This window comes from Narcine bancroftii, chromosome 1, assembly GCF_036971445.1.
Source record: "Narcine bancroftii isolate sNarBan1 chromosome 1, sNarBan1.hap1, whole genome shotgun sequence".
NCBI classification, from domain to species: Eukaryota; Metazoa; Chordata; class Chondrichthyes; order Torpediniformes; family Narcinidae; genus Narcine; species Narcine bancroftii.
The window spans coordinates 274,576,037-274,600,040 of NC_091469.1; the positions used below are offsets into that span (position 1 = coordinate 274,576,037).

Consider the following 24,004-nt stretch of genomic DNA (forward strand, 5'->3'; position numbering starts at 1 on the left):
ATACTCAAGGGAAATGTCATCCCTGAAAAGCCTGTGCAAATTTTGTGCATCTAAACATCTTGAACAGGTTTGAAAATTTAGTCCATCCATTCTTTGGCGCGACAGGAAGTATCCCAAACCACTCCTTCAAATGCCCTGCTTACCTTTCAGAATACAGAAAAAGGAATTGTAACTAAAAACAAAATGAAATGAATCATCATACATTATATGTAGAAGACTTACTGAAGTAAAAATCTAACAAGAAGCTATTTTATTTATGAAGTTGGGTGGCACAGCTCATCGATCGGCTTCCTCACAATCTTGACCTCCAGTGCTGTCTGTGGGGAGTTTGCACATTCACTCTGTAACTGCAGGGTTTTTTCGTATGACTGCTCGTTTCCTGCTACGTGCCAAAGATAACAGCTGGTTGACCAAATAGCCACTGAAATTTTCATCTAGTGTGTTAGGAGTGGGGGTGGGGGGGGGGCGGAAGAGAGAGAGAGGGGGGAGAGAGAGAGAGAGAGCGAGCACAAGCTGGGGGAAAGGCAACAGGGGGAAGAAGGGGGGCGGGGTTTAATGGAAACCTGAGAAGTCAATGTTAATGCCATCTGGATGGAGGGTGCCCAGACAGAAGACGAGGTGTTGTTCCTCCAATTTGCGGGTGGTCCCAGTCTGGCAGTGCACGAGTCCATGGACAGACGTGTCAATAAGGGAATTAAAATGGGTAGCAACTGGGAGATCAAGGTGCCAAAATGCTCACCTCTCCTCTTATTGTATCCAACTTTTGTTGGCCTGGACGACTCCTCCTGCCAGTCTTGTCTTTATTCTGACACCTTCCCATTCTTTGCTTATTATTTGGAGAAGAGCTCAGGCCCAAAACTATCTTTACCTCCTATGGATGCTCTGAGACCAGCTGAATTCTTCCAGCATTAACAATCACAGTGACTGCAAAGTTTCGTGTTTCAGTCAGTACCAGTAACATTCTCAAGAATCTTTTCTACACATTTTTTCAGCTGAGAGATATCTTTCCTATCGCTGCGTGACCTAAAGTGTGGTCTCACCCATATCCTGTACAGTTGCAACATGTCATCTCCTCTACTTGATGCCTGCAAATCTGGTAAACACCTTCTTCACCATACTATCCATTTGTGTGCACCAATACCTCCAAGTCTCTTCATTCCAAGAGTTAAATTCCATCTGCCATCTCTTCACCTATTTTCCCAATCCTGCCAGATCCTGTTGTAATCTCGGATAAACATCCTCACTGTCCACTCTCCTGCCAATTTGGACATCATCCACAAATTTACTAGCCCAGACTAACTGTAACATCTATTATGCTCTCCCATTTTCAGTTCATTTTCATTTGAGTGGGACTGTCACTTTAAGAGAACAAATCAGGCTGCAAACCCTTTAGGCCCTGGGTTGACATGCTGAGGACAGTGTGTACCCAGATTCAATACCTCTGAGGAGAGAGGAAGTGCCTGGAGGCACAGGTGCAAGACCATGTTAAAGCAACAGTCGGGGCCATTTTTAGGAGACAGCACAGGAGCAAGAAGCTCTTGGAAGTGATACTGTGCTGAAATAGCCTCATGTGGTACTAGACAATTTGTCTGATTTCTTCATGTTATAGGGGAATGCCTATGCCATACAGTGTCCAAAAGGAAAGGACACTTTGAATGGCCGACCCACGAAAGGGTTCTAGAAGCTCTGTGAAAATCACTCACTTCATGTCCCCTTTGCCAAGAAAAAGGAGAGTTTTGTTTGCCCCTCGTCTAAAACCAACATTGGTCTGGAAGCATCTCAACAGGGATTTATAAACTGTCTGACACCCTGGTCTTTCCCACCATGAACTTCTTTGCATCAATTTTAAAGCCTGCGTGTCAACGTTGGATTTTCTAAGACTGGACTTTTAACCACCTTTCGAGAATTGGTCCTGAACTGTAATGGTTTGGAATATTTACACACACACGCACACACAAGTATATTTGCGCATAGTTGGGGGTTAAGGTTAGCTAAGGTGTTATATTATTGGTACTTAAAAATATTATTTTAAATAAAACACTGTCTGGGCTCATTTCTATTGCTTCACATCCAAGACATTAATTACGAACAACACTGATCTTTTAATCACCAACCTGATGGAGAAATGGTATTCTCTGCTGGAACCTCCACCCGAATAGCTGACGATCCATCATGTTGTCCTCCTTCCAACAGACTCCCATCCATTCCATGATCATCTCCAGTCTGCTGCAGGACAAGAGAGGGAGGTGGTTCAGGTGTCTCACTGTGGTCATCCGAATCCACTTCTTCACATTTAATATCCATTAGTTCCTGAGGGTGATGTGAATGAGAAATACCAAGCGGAGGAGAAGTCAGATGATGGTGGTGGTGATGATGAATGTACCCATCACCTGCTGCTAGAATGCCTTGTGGTATCTGCTGTGTTATCACTGTATTACCCACAGTGCTATAGCAAATATTTGGCCTGTTGGAAAGCACTCTATCCATCACTTCAAAGAACTTCCACGTTCTGCCGCCTCTACATATTTTGTTATTGTCCTTAATTTTTCTATATTCAAGTTTCATTTTTTTTATCTTCTCCCTACATTGGTCTCCTGTTCTGTGGATGCCTTTTTCCCTCAAGACTTCAGCTATCCTGTTGAAGACATGTTGGTTCCTCAAGCAACTTTCCAACTCCATCTGAACAGATTCATCAGCCCAAAGCTGCAGCAACTCCACCACCTCAGGGTCTGACCAGTTACTTCCTCGCTCATATTTCTTGCTTCGAAAATCCATCACATCTCATGAGGCTGGAAGACATTAAGTGTGAAATTAAATACTTTAAATCTGTAATTTGATGTTACAATCCAGCAAAACATACCAAAGAAATGTCATGTGAAACTATTCATGTTCACAATCAGGTCACGACAAATCTTTTAAATAATCCAAGCTTCTTGAATCAATGTAACATCAAAGTTCAAATTCATTGTCAAAATACAAACATATCACGCACAGATTTTTTCATGCAAATGAGGCAGAATGACCAATTACTGGTAGTGGAAAAAAACTGTACTCAAGAAGAATCGTACATATATAAATAAATAAAGAAATATAGAGGGCGGGAAAAAAAAAATCAATAAACCCCAATAGTAAGAGTCCTTAAATGAGTCCTTGACTGAGTTTGTTGTTGAGGAGTCTGATGAACAGAGCATGTGTAGGGAGGTGTGGATCCTTGATGATTGCTGCTGCGTTCCGACAGCAGTATTCACTGTAGATGTTCTCCATGGTGGGAAGAGTTTTGCCTGTGATGACCTGGGTTGTGTCCACTACCTTTTGCAGGGCTTTCTGCTCAGGGGTATTGGTGTCCCCATACCAGTCCATGTTGTGGCTTGTCAGTACACTTTCCACCACACATCTGCAGAAATTTGCCAGGATTTCCAATGACATACCAAACCTCTGCAAACTCTTGAGGAAGTAAAGACGCTGACATGCTTTCTGCACGATACCATTAGTGGGTAGGGTCTAGGAAAGATCCTCCAAGATGGTTAGATCTACCTATTAATTGTATAGAAACTACAAAGCTATATTTACCTAAATACATAGTTTGGTAAAATAACAAATTCTATTTACAATAAATTTACAACAAAAAAAAGGGCAGCACAGTTAGCGTAGAGGTTTATGCAATGTCTTTATAGCACCACTAACCATGTTTCGAATCTGGCGCTGTCTGTAAGGAGTTTGCATGTTCTCCCCATGTATGCGTGGGTTTCCTCCAGGGCTCCAGTTTCCTCCCAATGTTCACAAACGTACTGGGATTGTAGGTCAATTGAGAGTAATTGGGCAGAATGGGGTCATGGGCCGAAAGGGCCTGTTATCATGCTGTATGTTTAAATTAAAATTAAATTTGATTAAATGAGTGATTATCATGAAAACAAACTAATATTGTGGTTTCAAGCATAATTTAATTTAAAAATTCTAACTCCGTTCAGTGTTTCTTTCTTTCTTTCTTCTTTTCTTCTTTGGCTTGGCTTCGCGGATGAAGATTTATGGAGGGGGTAATGTCCACGTCAGCTGCAGGCTCGTTTGTGGCTGACAAGTCCGATGCAGGACAGGCAGACACGGTTGCAGCGGTTGCAAGGGAAAATTGGTTGGTTGGGGTTGGGTGTTGGGTTTTTCCTCCTTTGTCTTTTGTCAGTGAGGTGGGCTCTGCGGTCTTCTTCAAAGGAGGTTGCTGGCTGCCGAACTGTGAGGCGCCAAGATGCACGGTTGGAGGCGATATCAGCCCACTGGCGGTGGTCAGTGTGGCAGGCACCAAGAGATTTCTTTAAGCAGTCTTTGTACCTCTTCTTTGGTGCATCTCTGTCTCGGTGGCCAGTGGAGAGCTCGCCATATAACACGATGTTGGGAAGGCGATGGTCCTCCATTCTGGAGATGTGACCTACCCAGCGCAGTTGGATCTTCAGCAGCGTGGATTCGATGCTGTCAGCTTCTGCCATCTCGAGTACTTCGATGTTGCTGATGAAGTCGCTCCAATGAATGTTGAGGATGGAGCTAGGTTCAGTGTTATGACTGTATGAAATACACACTGCAGAAGTTATAGATAAGATTAAGAGGTGAACCTCATTCACATTGGTATTAGGCTACTCATGACCAGGAGGAACAGAGAAAAGAAACTAGACGAGAATGGATCCAGAGTCTGGTTTGTGGAATAAATATCACATAAACCATACTGCAGTTCCAATGAACACAATTCAAGATGAATATCACTGAAAATGAGAAACAGATAACATTCTTACAAAAGCACTTTACTTATCTACAGATATTAGAAATAAGAAACAGAAGAAGGAGTAGGCCAGTTGCAACATCATCATGCTTAACCATTCGTTAAGATCCAGTCTTGAGTCAACACTAATTTCCTGATATTCCTGCATACACATTGACTCCCCTGAAGTTAAACTTCTGTCAGTTTCCAACCCATTTCCCCCCCCCAAGAATCAAATGATTGCAGCAATTCTGCAATGCTTCCATTCCAAGTATATAATACCAGAAGTATTGAGACATGAGTGGTCTCACCAGCACCCTGAAAAATTGTGTCAAAATGTCCCTTTTACACTCATTGCAAAGAAGATCAACATTCCATTAGACTTCCAAATTAATTGCTGTTCCTGGTTGCAAATCCTTTTTATTTCATGTACTTGGATTCCACATCCAGTAATACTACAACATTTTGTGGTCTCGATGAATTTGAATAATTAGCTTTTTTCTCTCTCTTCTTTCCAAAGCCTTGCATTTTCCAACACTATTCTCCATCCGCCAATTTTTCACCCACTCACTTAACTGACCTTTATCACTTGGCAGGCTCTGTCTGTTTTTCTTCACAACATACTAACCTAAATGAGTAAATTACAATATACAAGGATTCTTTTCTGGGATAGGTCAATTAACAAATAGATCATATATCAAAAGTAACAACCCTTAGAAACATAATCATTGAGTTACTAAAAAAAACAGCAAGAAACACAAACATATTTTTAAACAATTACAATAAAATATCCTGGCATCCATCAAAATCCATAATAAATACTAGTCATCAATAACAAATGAGCTAAACGTTTGAAACTAGTGTGAGAATTAAGGAGAAGGAAGGATTGAGTGTACATCGCAATAATCTGTTGGTATTAATATTGTCATGGTAAATAATTAAAATCAAAAAACATTTGATGAATATTCACATGATGCTAAACTGAAAAAGACAATTTAATAAAATAATCCAGTTCAGTTCAAAACATTACAAAATATTATGTGTAATTATACCAAACAATGACTAAGACAGACAAGTGTGAAGCGCTATACATTGGAAAGAAAAATAAATGAGAAACATGCTCCATGAATGGCATTAAGATAACTGAGAACCAAGTTGGAAGGAGCTTTGGAATCTTTGTTCAGCATAAAATTGTTGCAGGGCAACAGTCACAAACCCACCACAATATTTAAAACAATTCAGAAGATCAAGATAGCCTTCTGATTATGCCACACATTAATGTCTTATTCCTGACACATTGGACTTTATGAAACATTGAATGCAGTTCAACGGAGCATCACGCTTGATGCCTATTTTGGGGGGGGGCTGTAACTTCTTGAAATATTGATACTTTTAATCATGAAAGGAACCATTTAATAAACTATTTAAAGAAATAACTAAAGAAATGAAAATGTAATGACAGAATTTTAAATTTGAACTCAAAATTTGATTGGAAAACAATACCTAAAAGTTAACTAAGATAGAAATGACTAAATTCTTCAGACAAGGTGATCAAACTTGAAGAGGGGCGAAAGCAACAAGATAATTTTTTTTTATTTTGGTGGGATGATTTAATAAGAAAATGCCAATTTATCCATTTTATCTGATGTAATCCAGTGTTGCTTGATGGTTGGGGAGCTCTTTCTTGAAATAGTTGCTGTTATCATTTCAGACTTCCAGCAACTTTTTTTGGAGTGGGGGGGGGGGTGGGTGGTTGAGCTTGAAGCAATCACTTGCTCAGATTACGTAGTCCGACTGAGGAAATGCAGAAATGTGTGAGGTGCCATCATATGGATAAGACATTAAGCAGAGTCGTCATCTATCTTCTCAACTGCATTACTTCAAAGAGCAGCCAGCAAGTAGTCATTGGTATTCTGACCTGCATTTATCCGTCACTTTGCCATTCTACAATATGCCTTTGATAATTCTGCTTCGCCCGCAGAGAGAAGAATCTCAGGGTTGTAAATCTGAACATTTCTTGTATTGATTGTGAAGTTCCAAAGTTGTAAAGAGTTTCTTTTTAAATCCAATCTTCCTTTTTCCATTGCAGCTACCAACCAAAACAAAAGGTTTTCAAAGAAAATAAAATTCAACTTCCCTATTAAAAATTGGAATGGTTGAGTGATCATTAATTTTAAAGTGGGAAATTAATGCAACTTAATTATTCGCCGTGATGGTAGAACATTGTGTGTGGATGGCTGTGAATGGAAGAAATATCAGAAGGAACAGGCTGTGCTGCACCAAGTTGGAGAGAGTGTTGGACAGGGATGGAGGGAGCGTCGGACTGGGATGGAGGGTTGGACCATGATGAAGGGAGCATTGGACTGGGATGGAGGGAGTGTTGGATCAGGATGGAGAGAGCATTGGCTGTTGTGACTTAGCCATGAATCACAAGGAACTTGATCAGGCATCCTTTCTGCTCACCAAATAACTATCCACAATAACAGAAACGCTTCACTGCACAAACAGCAGCATCTGTCCACATCAACTCTGTCATCATGCCTTCATCAAAGCAAATGGAAACCCTCAAATGCAATCTTTGCATTTTTGGCTGGGTTTTATTTTGCCGCTGCAGTTCCATCCAGCGCCTCTTGATTTAATTTGCAGGTTGTTTCAGAAGTTCAGTGAGGGAGGGTCCATCACCTGAGGGAGTTCTCCTCAGAGGGAGCTCCAGGTACCACATGCACTGACCTCGGCTTTGCTTCATCCCGGTTGTCCCCGGGTTTGTGTCGCCCGCTTGCCTGGCCGCCTTTCGGTGCCAAATGTATCACACGGTTGCGACGCCTCGCAGGGTCCCCCCGCTGCCCGGGTGCCTTTGTTTGCTCCAACGACGCACCAAGGTCCGGAGCGGCTGCCACTACTCAGCCCGTTGGTCTCGCCACAAGTGATTTACATCCGGGTTGACGGCACATGCGTGCTGTCCTTATTCCGGGATAAACTTTGGTCCGTGCCGTCCAGTGCGGGAGCAAGTGGGCGAGAAAGGTGCCGGGAGAGCGGGCACTGGGGGAGGCAGAGCACACCCCATCGGCAGGCGCTGGCAGCGCAGCACCTCATTCAGTGGTGCCAGCTCTTCCAGGTGCAACGGAGCCTCGGATCAGTGCAGTTCTGCCACTGCTGCGAGTGGCGGGGCGAGGGCTCTTCATTAGGTCAAGGTCAGAAGCCACGAATGGGCCTATTGTAATTACTCAGGAAGCCTTCGGAATTTTTTTTTGCCTTCCAAGAAGTTTTAATTGAAGTGTTGGCATCTTGAAAAGGGGCTTTATTTAATTGTGTTCAAATCCTTTATCCGATGCACCTTGTTCTTTGACATTGAGATGCACACCTTGCATTTTCCTTAACTTCGTGAGCCTGACCTGTAAAATGAAGCGGAAACCTATTTGGGAAAATCCCTAACCCGAAAAAGAAACTCGAGTAATTGTCGCACACCCGCTGCGGTATTTCCTGCAGCATCAGGTATTTCCAACCTTTCTCTTCCCCCATCTTCAGGATTGTCCGGGCTTCATGGTGTATCAACATCAAAACGCTTTGCCGCCGCTCCCCCCACCCCCGCTTCAAGTTGGAGGGTGCACTTTTGTGAAGAGCTGCATCGTTTTGGTTATTATCTTAGAATCAGAATTTATTGACGTGAACGTGTCACGAGATTCATTGTTTCGCAACAGTATTATTGAGCATTACAGTGAAAAAAATGCTATAAATTACATTTCAAAAATAAATAAATAATGCAAGAGAGTAGGATCAAGTGAGGTAGTGTCTGTGGTTAATTGTCCATTCAGAACTCTGATGGCAGAGAGGAAGAAGCTGTCCTTGTACCACTGGGGGGGACCGGTCTTCAGACTCTTGTACCTTTTCCAGCTGTGCTGGGTGGGTCACGTCTCCAGAATGGAGAACCATCGCCTTCCCAACATCGTGTTATATGGCGAGCTCTCCACTGGCCACCGTGACAGAGGTGCACCAAAGAAAAGGTACAAGGACTGCCTAAAGAAATCTCTTGGTGCCTGCCACATTGACCACCGCCAGTGGGCTGATCTCGCCTCAAACCGTGCATCTTGGCGTCTCACAGTTCGCCGGGCAGCAACCTCCTTTGAAGAAGACCGCAGAGCCCACCTCACTGACAAAAGGCAAAGGAGGAAAAACCCAACACCCAACCCACCAATTTTCCGCTGCAACCGTGTCTGCCTGTCCCGCATCGGACTTGTCAGCCACCAACGAGCCTGCAGCTGACGTGGACATTTACCCCCTCCATAAATCTTCGTCAGCGAAGCCAAGCCAAAGAAAAGAAAATAGAGTGAAGATGGCATGGCCTGGGTGGTGGGGGTCCTTGAGGACAAGAGGCTGTTTTCTTAAGACGCTTCTCTGTACACCTTCAGGATACTGCCTTGCATCTCTCTGCTCATTTAGTGATAACTGATATGGTTGAGTATCACCTCAGTTCAGGAGATACAAAATGGAAAGCGAATGGTAATGTTCACAGCAATGCTCACATCTTGCAAAATGTGGGTGCTGAAGAAGCTGCAGATACCACATTATTGTAGCTGGATGTTTTACAAAATTGTACTTAGGATGCTGGCAGGATGCATGCCTGTAACATTTACCAATATGGTTGACTTGAAATGATGCCTCAATTCAGGAGCAATTAGAGATAAATGTTAAATGGTGACATTTCCAGCAACATTTGGATCTAGTGAGTAAACACTTCACTTTTCTTCCCTCAGTTGCTCGTTGCATTTTACCCACAGTTGGTCTCTAGCTTGTCAAGAGCTTGTCTCAATGCTTCTTAAATATTGAGAGTACTTGCCTCAGCCACTCCCTCAGCAGCATGTTTCAGATTGTAACTTTCTTCTGGGAGGGTTTCTAAACCTTCTGCCCCTTGAACTACACCTTTGCTGTCTTAAAACACCAAACTAAAAACGACTGAGAGCAATTTACAGTATCATTTTGGTAAAACTCTTGATAAAGTACTCTTTAACTCACAGTCCTACAAGTAGATGGTACGAAGTTGTGGCAGCAGGTTTCATTCCTTAAATAACATTAGTATTGTGGCAGTGGAGGTCAAACCAGGCATTTCCTTTCTTGGATATTAGCGTTAATAAATCCACTTCCATTTCATTCCAATCAACCTTGCTGTTGATAGTCATCCAGCTGCTTTACACCTTCAGATGGCACAGTCTGTAGCCAGGCTAAGTATTAAAACTCCCTCAGTACAATGCACAAATGTGCTCGAGAAACTCAACATCCATAGGAAGTTTAAAGGGTAACCAGCATTTCAAGACTAAACTCTTCATCAAGGTATGAGCAAGAACAGGCTGAATAAAAGGTTGGGGAGAGGAGAGGAAAGAGGAAGGGGCAGGGGGAGGAGCTTCGGCTAAAAGATGAAATGGCAGAGAGGGTAGAAGAGAAAAAAAATGTTCTTTCATCCCCAACCTCAAATTCACTTGGTTCATCTCTGCCGCACTCTCCTCTTTCTTGATCTCTCTGTCTCCACTTTGGGAGACAAACTCTCTATAGATGTCTTCTATCAACTCCTACCCCTATCTCCTCTCAGCTTTTTTCTCTTCTGTTAGCCCATGCTTCTCTCCCTCATCTTTTCCCCTTCCCCCTCTCCCCTCCTCTTTACATTCAGACACCTGCCTGCTTTTGCTTATACTTTGATAAAGGGCGTAAGTCCAAAACGTTGGTTAACCCTTTCCTTCCAATGGATGCGGAGTGACCTGCAGAGTTTCTCCAGCTCATTGACCCCAGGATCTGCAGACTTTCTTGTTTAACATCAAAACTCACACAATGCTGAAGGAACTCAGTGGACAATAGACAGTCAATGCTTTGGCCTGAAACCTTCATCAGGACTGTGAAGACTCTCTATTTCCTTCTGTAGATTCAGGCTGACCCACTGAATTTCTCCAGCATCTGCAGTTTCCTGTTTGCCTTGTGTGAGAATACTTTCCACATACTTTGTAGTCTCCTCTGCTGAAAGCCAGCAGCCTGCCACAAATTGTGTCACAGCCACAGGGTAGTCTTGTGAAGAAACAGTAATCAAGACAAAGGAAAAATAATTAGCACTTCGACATGGGTAGTATAGTCAGCAGACCCTGAGGGTGCTGAGCAGGCCTTAGTTCACACTGCTTTGTAGCAAAACATTCACCATAATGGGAGTCATGTGTCAGCAAAAAAACTATATGGCCATGGAACAGGTGCAGGAGGTGACTGGAAAGACTCTGGTTGAGATCAGCATAATCTGTTTCATTGACTACTACTTGGTCAGCCATATCTCTTCAAACTAGACTCAATTTAGTTTAGTCCAATGTGACCTAAAATGTATTGTTGTTAAGAAGCAGTCAGACACATTGTCAGGTAAGAGAAGAGGAGCGGTTTAAAAGCAGTGGGAGAGGAAGGTGCCCATTTAAATCTCTCCATTGGCCAAGTAGCTGTAGCCAATAAAAAGAAGGGAAGTTCAAGCAGAGCAGCCACTGAGTGACCCAGTGTTTGAATGTGGATTTAAAGCCTGCCACTCTTCCTTACAATTTAAAATAGTCCATAGGGTTCACATGTCCAAGGTCAAACCATCTCGTTTTTATGTGGATTGTAAGTTCTCATTGTGATAAATGCAACAATGGAGATGCCTCATTAATTCATATGATCTGGACACGTCAGAGTCTTGAGAAATATTGAATGAAGTATTTCAAACCTTCCCCGCACTGTTTAAAGTTGATGTTGCAGCTTTATAAATCTCTCATGAGATTGTGTTCATTACGGGAAGGATGTGGAAGCTATGGAGTGGGTGCAGAGGAGATTTACCAAGATGTTGCTTGGATTGGAAACAAGTCTTCTGAGGCAAGGTTAGCAGAGCTGAGACTTTTCTCTTTGGAGCAAAGGATGAAAGGTGACTTAATAAGAGTCTACAAGATTATGAGAGATATAGATACGTAGATGACCAGCAACTTTTTCCCAGGGCTGGAGTACAAAGTGAGAGGAGGAAGGTTTAGGGGAGACATCATGGAATTTTTTTTAACACACATTGTCAGAGGTGGTGGTGGAGGCTGGAACAATAGAGGCATTTAAGAGACTCTTTGACAGACACATGGATGAAAGGAATATAAAGGGTTATGAGGTAGGGAGAGTTTAGTTTTGTTTAGATGTAGGTTGTGGGCCAAAGAGCCTCTACTGTGCTGTAATGTTCTATGCAATCCTCTGACAAAGTTAACAAAGAAGAATTATTTCCATTGTGGATGGGAAATTGAGAACATAAATAATTAGAGGTGGGGGGGGGGGGCGTGGCAAGATGGCGTAGAGTCTAGACGTGTAATCTCGACCTCTCTGGCCAGACTTTTAAGTACCTGTTTTTTAATCTTTTGTTTTCAAGTTTAAACTTTTAAAATTTTAGTTTAAAGTATTAAGGAACTATTTTGGCCATTAATGGTAAAAAGATTAAACCTCAAGTGCAGAAGAAGTTACATTTTCGAAGTGCTGAAGATTTGGGGCCTAGACGACTTGATACAGCTTCAGGTTTAATTTCTTACGTGTCTAAACCTCAAGGACTGCCTGTGGGAGCTGAAAAAAAATGTCTACTACTCACCAAGTGAAGGATGGCGCTGGAATTACCCGTTCTCTGGAAGAAGGTGCGTGTTCCCAAGAGGTGGATCCCAATTTGGAAAGCCTTTCGATTTTAACGGAGGGAGCATGCAGGAAGACGACTCCATTGTGGGAAATGGATCAGGAAGCATTTCAACCTGAAGATATCGCTTTCCTTCATGATTTTGTGAAAAAATGAGATCTGGGGGAGACCAGCGGCGACCCCCTGAGGAAGTTGGGGTGCCGTCACTGGGAGTCCAGACCCCCAGCATAATTTCTAAAATGCCTTTTGTTGAGTTGCAGCAGGAGCTGCAGTTACCTGGTTCTGTCACTACGTCAGAGAAAGCAGGGCTGAGCTTTTCTGATTTACAGTGTATGCAATTAAATGCAGTCATTCAACCTTTAATGAATGAGATGGTTCAAATGAATGCTAGTATAAGTTCAGAAATGAATACAGTTAAAGCACATGTGGATGCATCTTATGAAGAATTAAAAAAATTTCAGACTGCTTTTTTGGACTGTAAACAACAAGTGGCTTCTAACACAGAAAAAGTGTTGAAAGTTGAAAAATCAGTCATAGAATTGGGAGAACGCGAGAAGGAGTTAGAGAGGAAAATAGACTACATGGAGAATCAAAGTAGAAGGAATAATGTGAAAATCGTTGGTTTGCCAGAAGGTATAGAAGGACAAGATCCTCTTCGTTTTTTTTAAAGACTGGATCCCACAAGTATTAGGGCAAGAATTTTTTTCTGGAGGCTTGGTACTGGAAAGAGCCCATAGAGCTTTAAGAAGAACACCCTTATCTGGTCAACCACCGAGACCAGTAACAATTTGATGTTTGAATTATTTGGATAGAGAAGCAATACTTCGATTAGCAGTGCAAAATGCGAGACAACGACAAACTCCGTTATTGATTCAGAATAGAAGAGTTTTTTTTTATCCTGACTTGAGTCAAGAGGTCATTCAATGTCGATTTAATCCAGTTAAAGAAGTTTTGTGGCGTAAAGGTTATAAGTCTACTTTTCGCTACCCGGCAGTGTTGAAGGTGTTTTATGGAGACCATGAATTTCGGGTTTTTGAGAATGATCGTGAAGCAATGATTTTTGCTGATTCATTGCCAGATATAAGAGGACAAAGATGTAGTTCACCATTGTCTCCTAAAGAAAAATCTGGTTGCTCTGGAAATGGAAGAAATGGGAAAAATGGGAATGGAAAGAGTCCAACTTCTTCTGAAATGGGATCTTCGAGATTGGAATCTCTTGGATGAACAGAAGAATTTTCTTTTTCTTACTCTTTTTTTTTGTTATGATATTTTGATGTTATTCATTGTTTGGCTGGGGAGGGAGAGATTTGCTCTAAGTTCTTTACTAGTCATCAGCCACTGGTGGGTGACCCACACCCAAGTTTTGTTTAGGGAATACTACCTTTTGGTAGTGTTTTTTGGGGGGGGGCATTTTCTTTTTTTTTCTTTATTATTTTTTTAATTTTCATTTTAGTTAGCTTTTAATTTGTGATTTTCTTTCTCCTATTGGAGGGATTTGAGTTGAGTTTTCATATAAAGATATTATTGGTATTTAGTAATAATAGTAGATATGTCGAAGTTGAGGTTTGCTACTTTTAATGTTCGAGGTTTAAACAGCCCGATCAAGCGTAAGGAGTCTTGGTGTATATTAAGAAAATGAAAATTGATGTTGCTTTTTTACAAGAAATACATTTGAATGTGAAGGAAAGTATGAAATTAAAGAGGGACTGGGTTGGGCATGTATATTCTTCTTCATTTAATTATAGGGCTTAAGGCTTAGCAATTTTGATACATAAAAATTTATCTTTTGAATTACAATCAATGGAGGAAAAGGCAGGATGTATTCTTAAATTGAATTGTAAGATTTTTAGTGAATTTTGGACTTCACTTAATATTTATGCCCCAAATGCAGATGATGAAATATTTATTTTAGATGCATTTTTATGTTTGGGTCAGGCTAATGATAATATTTTAGTTGGTGGTGATTTTAATTGTGTTTTGGAACCTTTATTAGATAAATCTCCGAAGAAAGTTAAGAAATCAAAGATAGCAGTTCAGGTTCAAGCGTTGATGAAAGATCTTAATTTAGGAGATATTTGGGGACGTCTCAATCCGACAGAGAAAGATGTTTCCTTTTATTCATCTAGACATGAATCGTTTTCAAGGATTGACTTCTTTATAGTATCGGCAAATTTACAAGGGAAAATACAACAAGCAGAATATAAAAGTAGGGTGATTTCAGATCATTCTTTGTTATATTTTACATATGCAACTTCTGAGAAATTTCAAGTGGCCTATCGTTGGAGGTTTAATACAATGTTGTTAAAAAATACGGAATTTATTGACTTTTTGAAAAAAACAAATTAATTTTTTTTGAAAGAAAATTCTAATTCTGTTCAAAGTAAGTTTGTATTATGGGATGCTATGAAAGCTTATTTGAGAGGACAAATAATTAGTTATACTTCTAAAATAAAAAAGAATCGATTAAATCAGAGTCTTGAATTAGAGAAACAGATTGATGAGTTAGAAAAGGAATTCCAGAAAGATGCTACAGAAGATCAGAAAATAGAATTATCTAGGTTGAAACTGGAATATAATACTTTGCAATCTTATCAATTTGAATGTATGATTAATAGGACTAAACAACAGTATTATGAATGGGGAGAGAAAGCACATAAGGTATTGGCGTGCCAATTAAAGAAAGAACAGATTTCGAGGACTATTAATGCTGTTAGATGGAATTTTCTTATTACTTATAAACCTTGTGAGATTAATGATGAATTTTGTTCATCTTCGTCCGCGAAGCCAAGCCAAAGAAGAACATCTGAAGGAAAACAAGAAACTGGATCGATTGATTTTTTTTATCACAGTTGAATTTACTGATATTAGAAGATGCAGATATACAGGAGTTAGAAGAACCATTTACTGATTCAGAAATTAAAATGCCGAATGGTAAATCGCCTGGTGATGATGGATTTTCGGTTGAATTTTATAAAATTTTTTAATGATGATTTCTCTACTGTGTTTGGGGATGTATTACGTCAAGTTGGAGAACATTATGAATTACCTGAGTCTTGTTCTAGTGCTTTAATTACAGTAATCCCAAAAAAAGATAGAGATCCTTTGAAAGTATCTTCATATAGACCAATTTCGTTGTTAAATGTAGATTATAAAATAATAGCTAAAGTATTAGCGAATAGATTGGCTAAATTTTTATCTAAGTTGATTCATATGGATCAAACAGGTTTTATAAAGAATAGATATGCTTCAGATAATATTCTGTGCATGATTAGTTTGATTAATAGATTTCAACAATCTTCAGATCACCCAATGGTGATATCTTTAGATGCAGAAAAAGCATTTGATAGAGTTGAATGGAATTTTTTGTTTAAAGTTTTGGAGAAATTTAAGTTCTTTATTGGTTGGATTAAGGCTCTATATAGTAAACCGGTAGCTAGAGTATTGATGAATGGTTTGATTTCGGGACCTTTTAAATTGACTCGATTAACTCGTCAAGGTTGTCCTTTATCACCAGCTTTGTTTGCGTTAGTGATTGAACCTTTAGCACAGTTGATAAGACAAAATACACAGATACAAGGTATGAAAGTTTTAGACGAGGAGTATAAAATTAATTTATTTGCTGATGATGTATTGGTGTATTTAAGAAACCCAGCTCAGTCACTTTTGAACTTGAAGGAGTGTTTAATACAATATGGATGTCTTTCTGGATATAAAGTTAATTGGGAAAAAAGTGAAATATTACCGGTAAGTGAAGGAGATTATTCAGTTTATAAGAATATTATTAATTTGAAATGGACTGATCGAATTAAATATTTGGGTATAATTTTGAATGTTAATTATCAATCGTTATATAAATTAAATTATGTTCCGTTAATTTAATAAAATTAAAACTGATTTGATGAAATGGAAAGATGTACCTATTAATTTATTAGGTAGGATAAATACAATTAAGATGAATATTTTTCCGTGTATGCAATATTTATTTCAATCTATTCTGTATTTACTTGATAATATTTTTCAAGATTTGAATAAAATGGTTAGGGAGTTTTTATGGAGAGGTAAATTTTCAAGAGTAGCTTTTGTCACATTTGTGGCCCGAAATGTGAAGTTAATAAAACATTAAACACAAGTTTTATCAGGTAAACTTCTTCAAGTCTTTATTCTCCAATTTCCTTTGTTCTCCTGCTTGTGCTCTTATCTCTCTCTCATACCACGTGACTTCCGGTATATCTCATACATATTCATTATCATGACATCCCTCCTTTAATCAGAAATAAACTTTACCTTCACTTACCAATATCCCTCAGAAACATACAAACATCGTAACTAATGGTAATACTATAACTCAACTACATAAAATTTACTTCCTACAGCACTCATACATGCACTTTATGATATAAGATTAAAATACTGTCCCAAAGTTCTTATTAAAACTATGGCACAAAGTCTTCATATCATTTGGGTGCTTTCCGGTTTCGTTTCGGTCTGCCTGCGATATTGTCGTCGCTTCTCGGTTGTTCACTCTCAGCGTCGGAAATATTGCTCGCCACGGCTTCGGGTGTTTCTGGCGCTCTAGTCACTTCATCAGGAGTGCTGGTAACTGCCTCTGGAACATCATCAGGTCTCTCAGTTTCAGCATCTCGTATTGGCCTTTCAACCTCTTCGCTCGATGTATCTCTGGACTGGTACCTTTTTACACCTGAGACATTTCTCTTATACAGGACTCCAGTCGGAGACTTGACTGTCACCATACTGCCACTTCTGGATTCGACAGTATAGGGTTGATGGTAATAAGGTGTGTCTAGCTTACCACCAGTTTCATGCCTCACTAGAACATTATCTCCTGGCATGATGTCTGAGTACTTGGCTCCACGTTTCGAATCTGTGTACAGCTTTGCTGCACCTTTCTTTTCAGCATCGTGGTCCCTCATCTCCTGGTCGTCTCGGATTTCCTTTATTTCTGGCATTTTTGTGCGGATTTTTCTCCCAAAAAATGCTTCTGCAGGACTTTTTCTAGTGGTTGCATGAGGCGTTGCTCGATAGACAGCCACATAAGATAGCAATGCTTCTCACCAATTTTGTCCTTCTGCGTGTGCAATCCTCAATCGTTTTTCAATGGACTGATTCTGTCTCTCTACTTCTCTGTTGGCTTGCGGCCATGTCAGAGTTACTTTATGATGGTGGTTACCTGTGGTCCTCATGTATTCCTCAAATGTCTCTGAAATGAATTGTGGACTATTGTCAGAGTATAATGTAACAGGTAATCCATATCTTGCGAATATCTCTGCTAATGCTTGTATTGTTTTTTCAGTGGTTGTGGACTTCAACACGTACTCATAGTATCTGCTGTAGTAATCTATCATTACCATAATTGATTCACCCGTCGGTAAAGGTCCAAGAAAATAAACAGCTATGTCGATCCATGGTCCTGTCGGGAGTTGCGTACTCCGGATCGGTTCTGGCGGATTACTCCTACTTGTGATTTGACATCCGTGACAAGTTTTAACAAATTTCTCTGCGTCCTTATCACAACCTGGCTACCATACCTTGGTCCTGAGGTTTTGTTTGGTACCAACAATACCTAGGTGTCCTTCATGCGCTAAGGATACGATCTTCGGTCTCAATCTTTGCGGTATCACCAATCTGCAACCTCTTAATACACACTGTCCGATGCAACAAAGTTCGTCTCTAATGGGAATGTAAGCCTTGTGAGTACACTTGTCCCATTGTCCACTCTGTATGCATTCTCTTACTTCCATGAGTTCTGGATCACGTACGGATTCTCTCTCGACCTCCTTCGTAGTCACAGCTTTCGGTGTCGACTGAATAGCTACGAAGCGTACAAAGCTCTCTGTTTCTGTTCCCAATTCTGACTTGGATTGTGGACCACCAACCTTCACCAATCTGGACAGCGGATCTGCAATGTTTGTTTTCCCTGCAATGTGGATTACTTTATATTTGTAGGGTTGTAGTCTGAGTACCCATCTTTCTATTCTGGCACATGGTTTGGATCTAGGTGCATAGATCACCTCTAATGGCTTATGATCTGTGATGAGTTCAAATTCAATGCCGTATAAATATGCATGGAACCTCTCACAGGCCCATACAAGTCCGAGTGCTTCTTTCTCTGTCTGAGAGTATATTCTTTCCACATCTGATAACGATCTGCTGGCATAGGCAATGATTCTTGGTCATCCATCATGCATCTGGACCAACACGACTCCTAAACCAATCGGGCTGGCATCCACTATGACTTTGGTTGATGCCGCCGGATCGTAATATCCAAGAGTTTTTGCATCTGTCAGGCTTTGCTTCAGCGCTGTGAACGCTTTCTTCTGCTCAGATCCAAAATGAAATGGTACACCTTTCCTGGTTAGTTTCCTTAGTGGTTCTGCCACTGTAGCGAAATTAGGAATGAACTTTGCACAAAAATTGACCAATCCCAGGAAACTCCTCACCTCTGTTGCGTTCTGAGGTGCACGTGCCCTTCAACAGCCTCTAATGCAGCAGCAATGGTTAATGCATCGGTGAGTTCCAACTCACTCCCTCTTTCCAGTAGACGTATTCTGAGTTTATCTGATCTACAGTGCTGTACGACTTGATCCAATAATTGGTTGTCCAAATCAGCTGGTATGTAATTGCATCCAACAGCTAGCTGGCGTAGTCTCGTCACGTACTGAGCAATTGTCTGGCCATCTTCTTGTCTCGTTCTTCGAAACAAATGGCGTTGAAATGTAGCATTCGGTGTCACAACATAGTGTGCATTTAATGCATCTACCGCTTTCCAGTACTCATCCTTTCTTCCAGTATTTAAAAGTGTCTTAAATGTTTCCCGAACTGCGGATCCTGCAGTGAAAAGAAGTAACGCCCTTCTCTGCGCTTTTTGTTCAACTGTACCGGTATCTAGAAATAGGCCACGACTATTGGCGTAGGATTCAAATTCTTCCAGCCATGCCTTCCACTTCACACTTACAGTGCTTGCATCACCCGTTGGGTCAAAATGAGCAATTCCACTATGCGTTAGAAAGTCACTGTCTGCCCCAGCCATGAGGAAATATTCCAGCCCCAAAAGTACTGAGTCAAAGAGAAAATTCTTATAACCTTGAAGTTGTCTGTAATCCTCTGTAATCTTGTTTAGTCTTTAATTTTCTTCAAGCTTATCCCATCCTCGTCGCCAATGTCACATTTGTGGCCCGAAATGTGAAGTTAATAAAACATTAAACACAAGTTTTATCAGGTAAACTTCTCCGAGTCTTTATTCTCCAGTTTCCTTTGTTCTCCTGCTTGTGCTCTTATCTCTCTCTCATACCACGTGACTTCCGGTATATCTCATACATATTCATTATCATGACATCTTTGAATAAATTAACTTAGAAATATGAGTTAGGGGGATTACGTTTACCACATTTTCAAAATTATTATGAAGCAGCCCAACTTAAATTTATTAGTTCATTGATGGATTTGGTATGGCCTGCTAGTTGGGCCAAAATTGAGGTGGCAAATATTTCTGAATTTGAAATACATCAATTTTTGTTTAGATGGAATATAAATTTGTTACAGCAGTATAATGTGCCTATAGTAAAACATCTAATGAAGTTATGGATAAAGAAAAACAAAATGATAGGCTCCAGGGGTGAATTATCGGCTTTGACTCTGTTTTTCAATACATTGGAGATGCATTGGAGATTTAAAGGTGTGAAAAATTTGGGAGATTGTTTTAAAGAGGGTAATTTTTTATCTTTTAATCAGATGAGGGACAGTTTTGGTATTGATAAAAACTCTTTATTTCTCTATTATCAAATTCGATTTTTGGTAAAATGTATGTTTGGTAGAGATATGATTTTACCTGAAATGACTAAATTTGAGACTTTTCTTATGAAGGTACCAGAGAAGGGTTCTTCTTTGGCTTGGCTTCGCGGACGAAGATTTATGGAGGGGGTAAATGTCCACGTTAGCTGCAGGCTCGTTTGTGGCTGACAAGTCCGATGCGGGACAGGCAGACACGGTTGCAGCGGTTGCAGGGGAAAATTGGTTGGTTGGGGTTGGGTGTTGGGTTTTTCCTCCTTTGCTTTTTGTCAGTGAGGTGGGCTCTGCGGTCTTCTTCAAAGGAGGTTGCTGCCCGCCAAACTGTGAGGCGCCAAGATGCACAGTTGGAGGCGATATCAGCCCACTGGCGGTGGTCAATGTGGCAGGCACCAAGAGATTTCTTTAGGCAGTCCTTGTACCTTTTCTTTGGTGCACCTCTGTCACGGTGGCCAGTGGAGAGCTCGCCATATAACACGATGTTGGGAAGGCGATGGTCCTCCATTCTGGAGACGTGACCCATCCAGCGCAGCTGGATCTTCAGCAGCGTGGACTCGATGCTGTCGACCTCTGCCATCTCGAGTACTTCGACGTTAGGGATGAAAGCGCTCCAATGAATGTTGAAGATGGAGCGGAGACAACGCTGGTGGAAGCGTTCTAGGAGCCGTAGGTGATGCCGGTAGAGGACCCATGATTCGGAGCCGAACAGGAGTGTGGGTATGACAACGGCTCTGTATACGCTTATCTTTGTGAGGTTTTTCAGTTGGTTGTTTTTCCAGACTCTTTTGTGTAGTCTTCCAAAGGCGCTATTTGCCTTGGCGAGTCTGTTGTCTATCTCGAGATAGACAACAGACCAGAGAAGGGTTATATTTCATCTATGTATCAAATATTACAGGATGGTATGGATAAAAAGGGTTGGGATAGATCTAAAAGTAAATGGGAAGCTGATACTAGTTTTATTTTTTCCGAGGATGATTGGTTAGATATCTGTTATGTTAGTGTAACTAGATTGATAAATGCACATTATGCAATGATTAACTATAATTTTTTACATCAATTATACTTAACACCTGAAAAATTTAAAAAGTATGATTTTCATGAATCAGATTTGTGTTTTAGATGTGGTAATTCTGTTGGAACTTTTTTTAATGCTGTTTGGTCATGTATACATATACAATATTTTTGGAAGAAAATTCAGTTGTTTTTAGAATACCTGTATAAGATTAAAATAGTTTTAGATCCGGCAGTATTTTTATTGCGTAGTTTGCAACCTCTGAAAGATTTGGGATTAGATAAGTTTCAGCTTGCTTTTGTATATTTAGCTTTATCTGTTGCGAAAAAATGTACGTGGAAAGATACAAATTTGATTGATATTAATAGATGGCATAATGAGATGAGATATTGTTTAATAATGGAAAAAATTACATATGTTTTGCATGATAATTATAGTTTTTTATTAATAAATGGTTGTTATACTCAGACTATTTACATTTCAATTTATATTGATTAGATCTTAATATGTATATTTAATTTTTCTTTAATATTTTTTTCCTTTTTCTTTCTTTATGGGTCTCCTTATGAGAGTTGGCTGAAGGGGGGGGGTTCTTTTCTTTTCTATATAAAAAAAACTTTCATGTTTATGGTTCATTGTTGTATATGCTATGTACTATTTGTTTTTTGAACGAATAAATAAAATTTAAAAAAAATTAGAGGTAAATGAAGGAAAACCTTTTCGCATAACAAGTGTTCATGATCTGGAATTGCATTGCCTAAAAGTATGGCAAAACAGATTCAATCTTTGCTCTTATAGGGGAATGAGAAAGATGTGCGAAGGGGGGGAAAATGCAGGGCTCTGGAGAAAGATCTGTGGAATGCAAAAGACCAGATTAATCTTGTTGAGAGCCATCTGAAACTTGAAAGACTGAATCATTGAAGTATGAAAGGAAGTAATTCATTGATAATTTTCAAATCTCCATTACTGTCATTCAGTGAAAATTATTTATGTCATGTTTCTTCTTCTGTCTTTTTCAAGTGGCATTGCATAACATATTCCAAATGACACAACTATTCAGCTCAAATTCCTTCCCTCAAAACAAATTGGTTTGGTCGGCAGGATAGGCTTTGCACTAACCTGTTTTAAAAAAATAGTAACGTAATCTCTAACTCTTCCATTTCATTAGTCAAACATAAAATTCTGTTTATTTCAGAACTGAGAATATCTAACTCTCTGCCCTGGCTAAATCCACATTCCTAAAACAATTGAAAGTGAAACACGAATGTTTGCAGATGTGATGATTGTGGTAAAAACTCAGCAGGTGGTGTAGTGTCCAAAGGAGGTTTTGGACCCGAGCCTTTCTTCAAGGTACGAGCGAAAAGCAGGCAGATTTGACATCGGAGAGACTGGATGCAGACTGGAAGATCACTTCATTTAGATGAAGCTTTGCTCTGTCTATTCCAATAACGGGGATCTCCCAGTGGCAACCCATTACAATTCCTGACCCATTCCCTTGCTGACATGTCTGCCCATGACCCCCATGCACTGCCAGTCTGAGACCACCCACACAATGGAGGAACAACACCTTGGGCATGTCTGGGCATCCTCCTACAAGACTGCATTAACACCGACTTCACCGTTACGACGAAAGATGTACTTTCCTGAATTCACCTTGGTCGGCTCCCCTTCTCATGGAAGGATAATCAGTGGAGCCCTGTGCTCTGCCGCCTGACCTGAATGTACAGCCACTGCAACTGACTGGTTAGGGGCAGGCTGAAGATGCCGTCAGCCCGTGACCCATCTCCCCACTCAGACCTCTCTCTCTGAGGCAGGGCGGCGGGTGAGAGCCGTTGGGGCAGCAGGAGCCCTTGGGGTGGCGGGGACCGTCAAGGCAGTGGGAGCTGGCGGGGCAGCAGGAGACGTCAGGGGGTGACCGGTGCGGATGAGACACCCACTCTGGGACGCTTTGGCCTACAGGGCCACTCTCTGCAGCTCAAAACGCGGCAGAGCAATGGCTGTCTTCCATACCCATAATCCCCCACGCAGCTGATATGAGAGCTGACAAAAATCAATCCATGGTTTTGGTTTTTGGGGGAGTATACAATAGACATATAATAACAATAATATGGGGAATCTGGGAAGGTGTAAGATATTTTAGAAAGTACTCTTATGTTACTAATATGTAACAATTAGTTGTACCTAAATTAACACCCTCCAAGCACTAAAGAACCAATAAGCAGGTCAATTGACTACAATCCAGTGAAAACAGAACCTTACACTTCCCTGTCACAATCAAATGGGCTTGCTTTGAAATCCTACTACAGTATTTACATTTATCCATTTAAAAAGATCAAAACTTAAGTGGTTTGTTACAACTTTCTGTGTTTTTTACTGACACTAAATTAAGCTAAATTTCCATCTCCAGATTTATAAAATATTCCCTGAAAATGAACAAAAGCAGAAAGATTATCATACTCCTTCCTATATGAAATAAGATGTGGCCTATTCAACCTTCACACCACTTCCCCCCCCCCCCCCCAAAAAAAAAAGGCTGGGAGTGACTTCCTTGCAATATGACTGCTACAATTGTTCCTGGACCAACAGGTTCACATAGTGCATTGGAACTACGGAGTAATCAGCTCAACCAAGATTATATTAATGTGTATCTGGTGCACTGATAAACCAGACCTGGCCTTCAGAGGTATCAGGCAGGACTCTTGTGCCCAGTAACTAGGCAAAGCCAGTTATTTTGAAATATATCCTCTGGTTTTGATGTTGCGACTGTGAACTAGTTTTCCTACCATAGTAAATATTATAATCA

The 24,004-nt window shown here is 40.5% G+C and overlaps 1 protein-coding gene and 1 long non-coding RNA gene across 5 annotated transcripts in view; one reads left to right on the plus strand and one right to left on the minus strand.

Annotated features, from left to right (window-relative positions):
• accs (1-aminocyclopropane-1-carboxylate synthase homolog (Arabidopsis)(non-functional)) overlaps positions 1-8,370 on the minus strand; it is a 57,965-nt gene extending 49,595 nt beyond the window's left edge. The window contains exons 1-3 of one of the 4 annotated variants that reach the window (XM_069899503.1): positions 8,245-8,370; positions 6,660-8,133; positions 2,115-2,789 (exon numbers count right to left, since the gene is read on the minus strand). In XM_069899503.1, the coding sequence (XP_069755604.1) occupies positions 2,115-2,775 (661 nt within the window). In that variant the 5' untranslated portion in view covers positions 2,776-2,789; positions 6,660-8,133; positions 8,245-8,370. Of the gene's footprint in view, positions 1-2,114; positions 2,790-6,659 lie in introns of all 4 variants that reach the window. The other 3 variants (XM_069899507.1, XM_069899515.1, XM_069899511.1) reach the window with 3 other exon arrangements.
• Positions 7,684-24,004, plus strand: part of LOC138743967 (uncharacterized) — a 32,378-nt gene continuing 16,057 nt past the window's right edge. Inside the window, exon 1 of the long non-coding RNA XR_011345149.1 lies at positions 7,684-7,932. This is a non-coding gene — a long non-coding RNA (uncharacterized lncRNA). The remainder of the gene's footprint in view (positions 7,933-24,004) is intronic.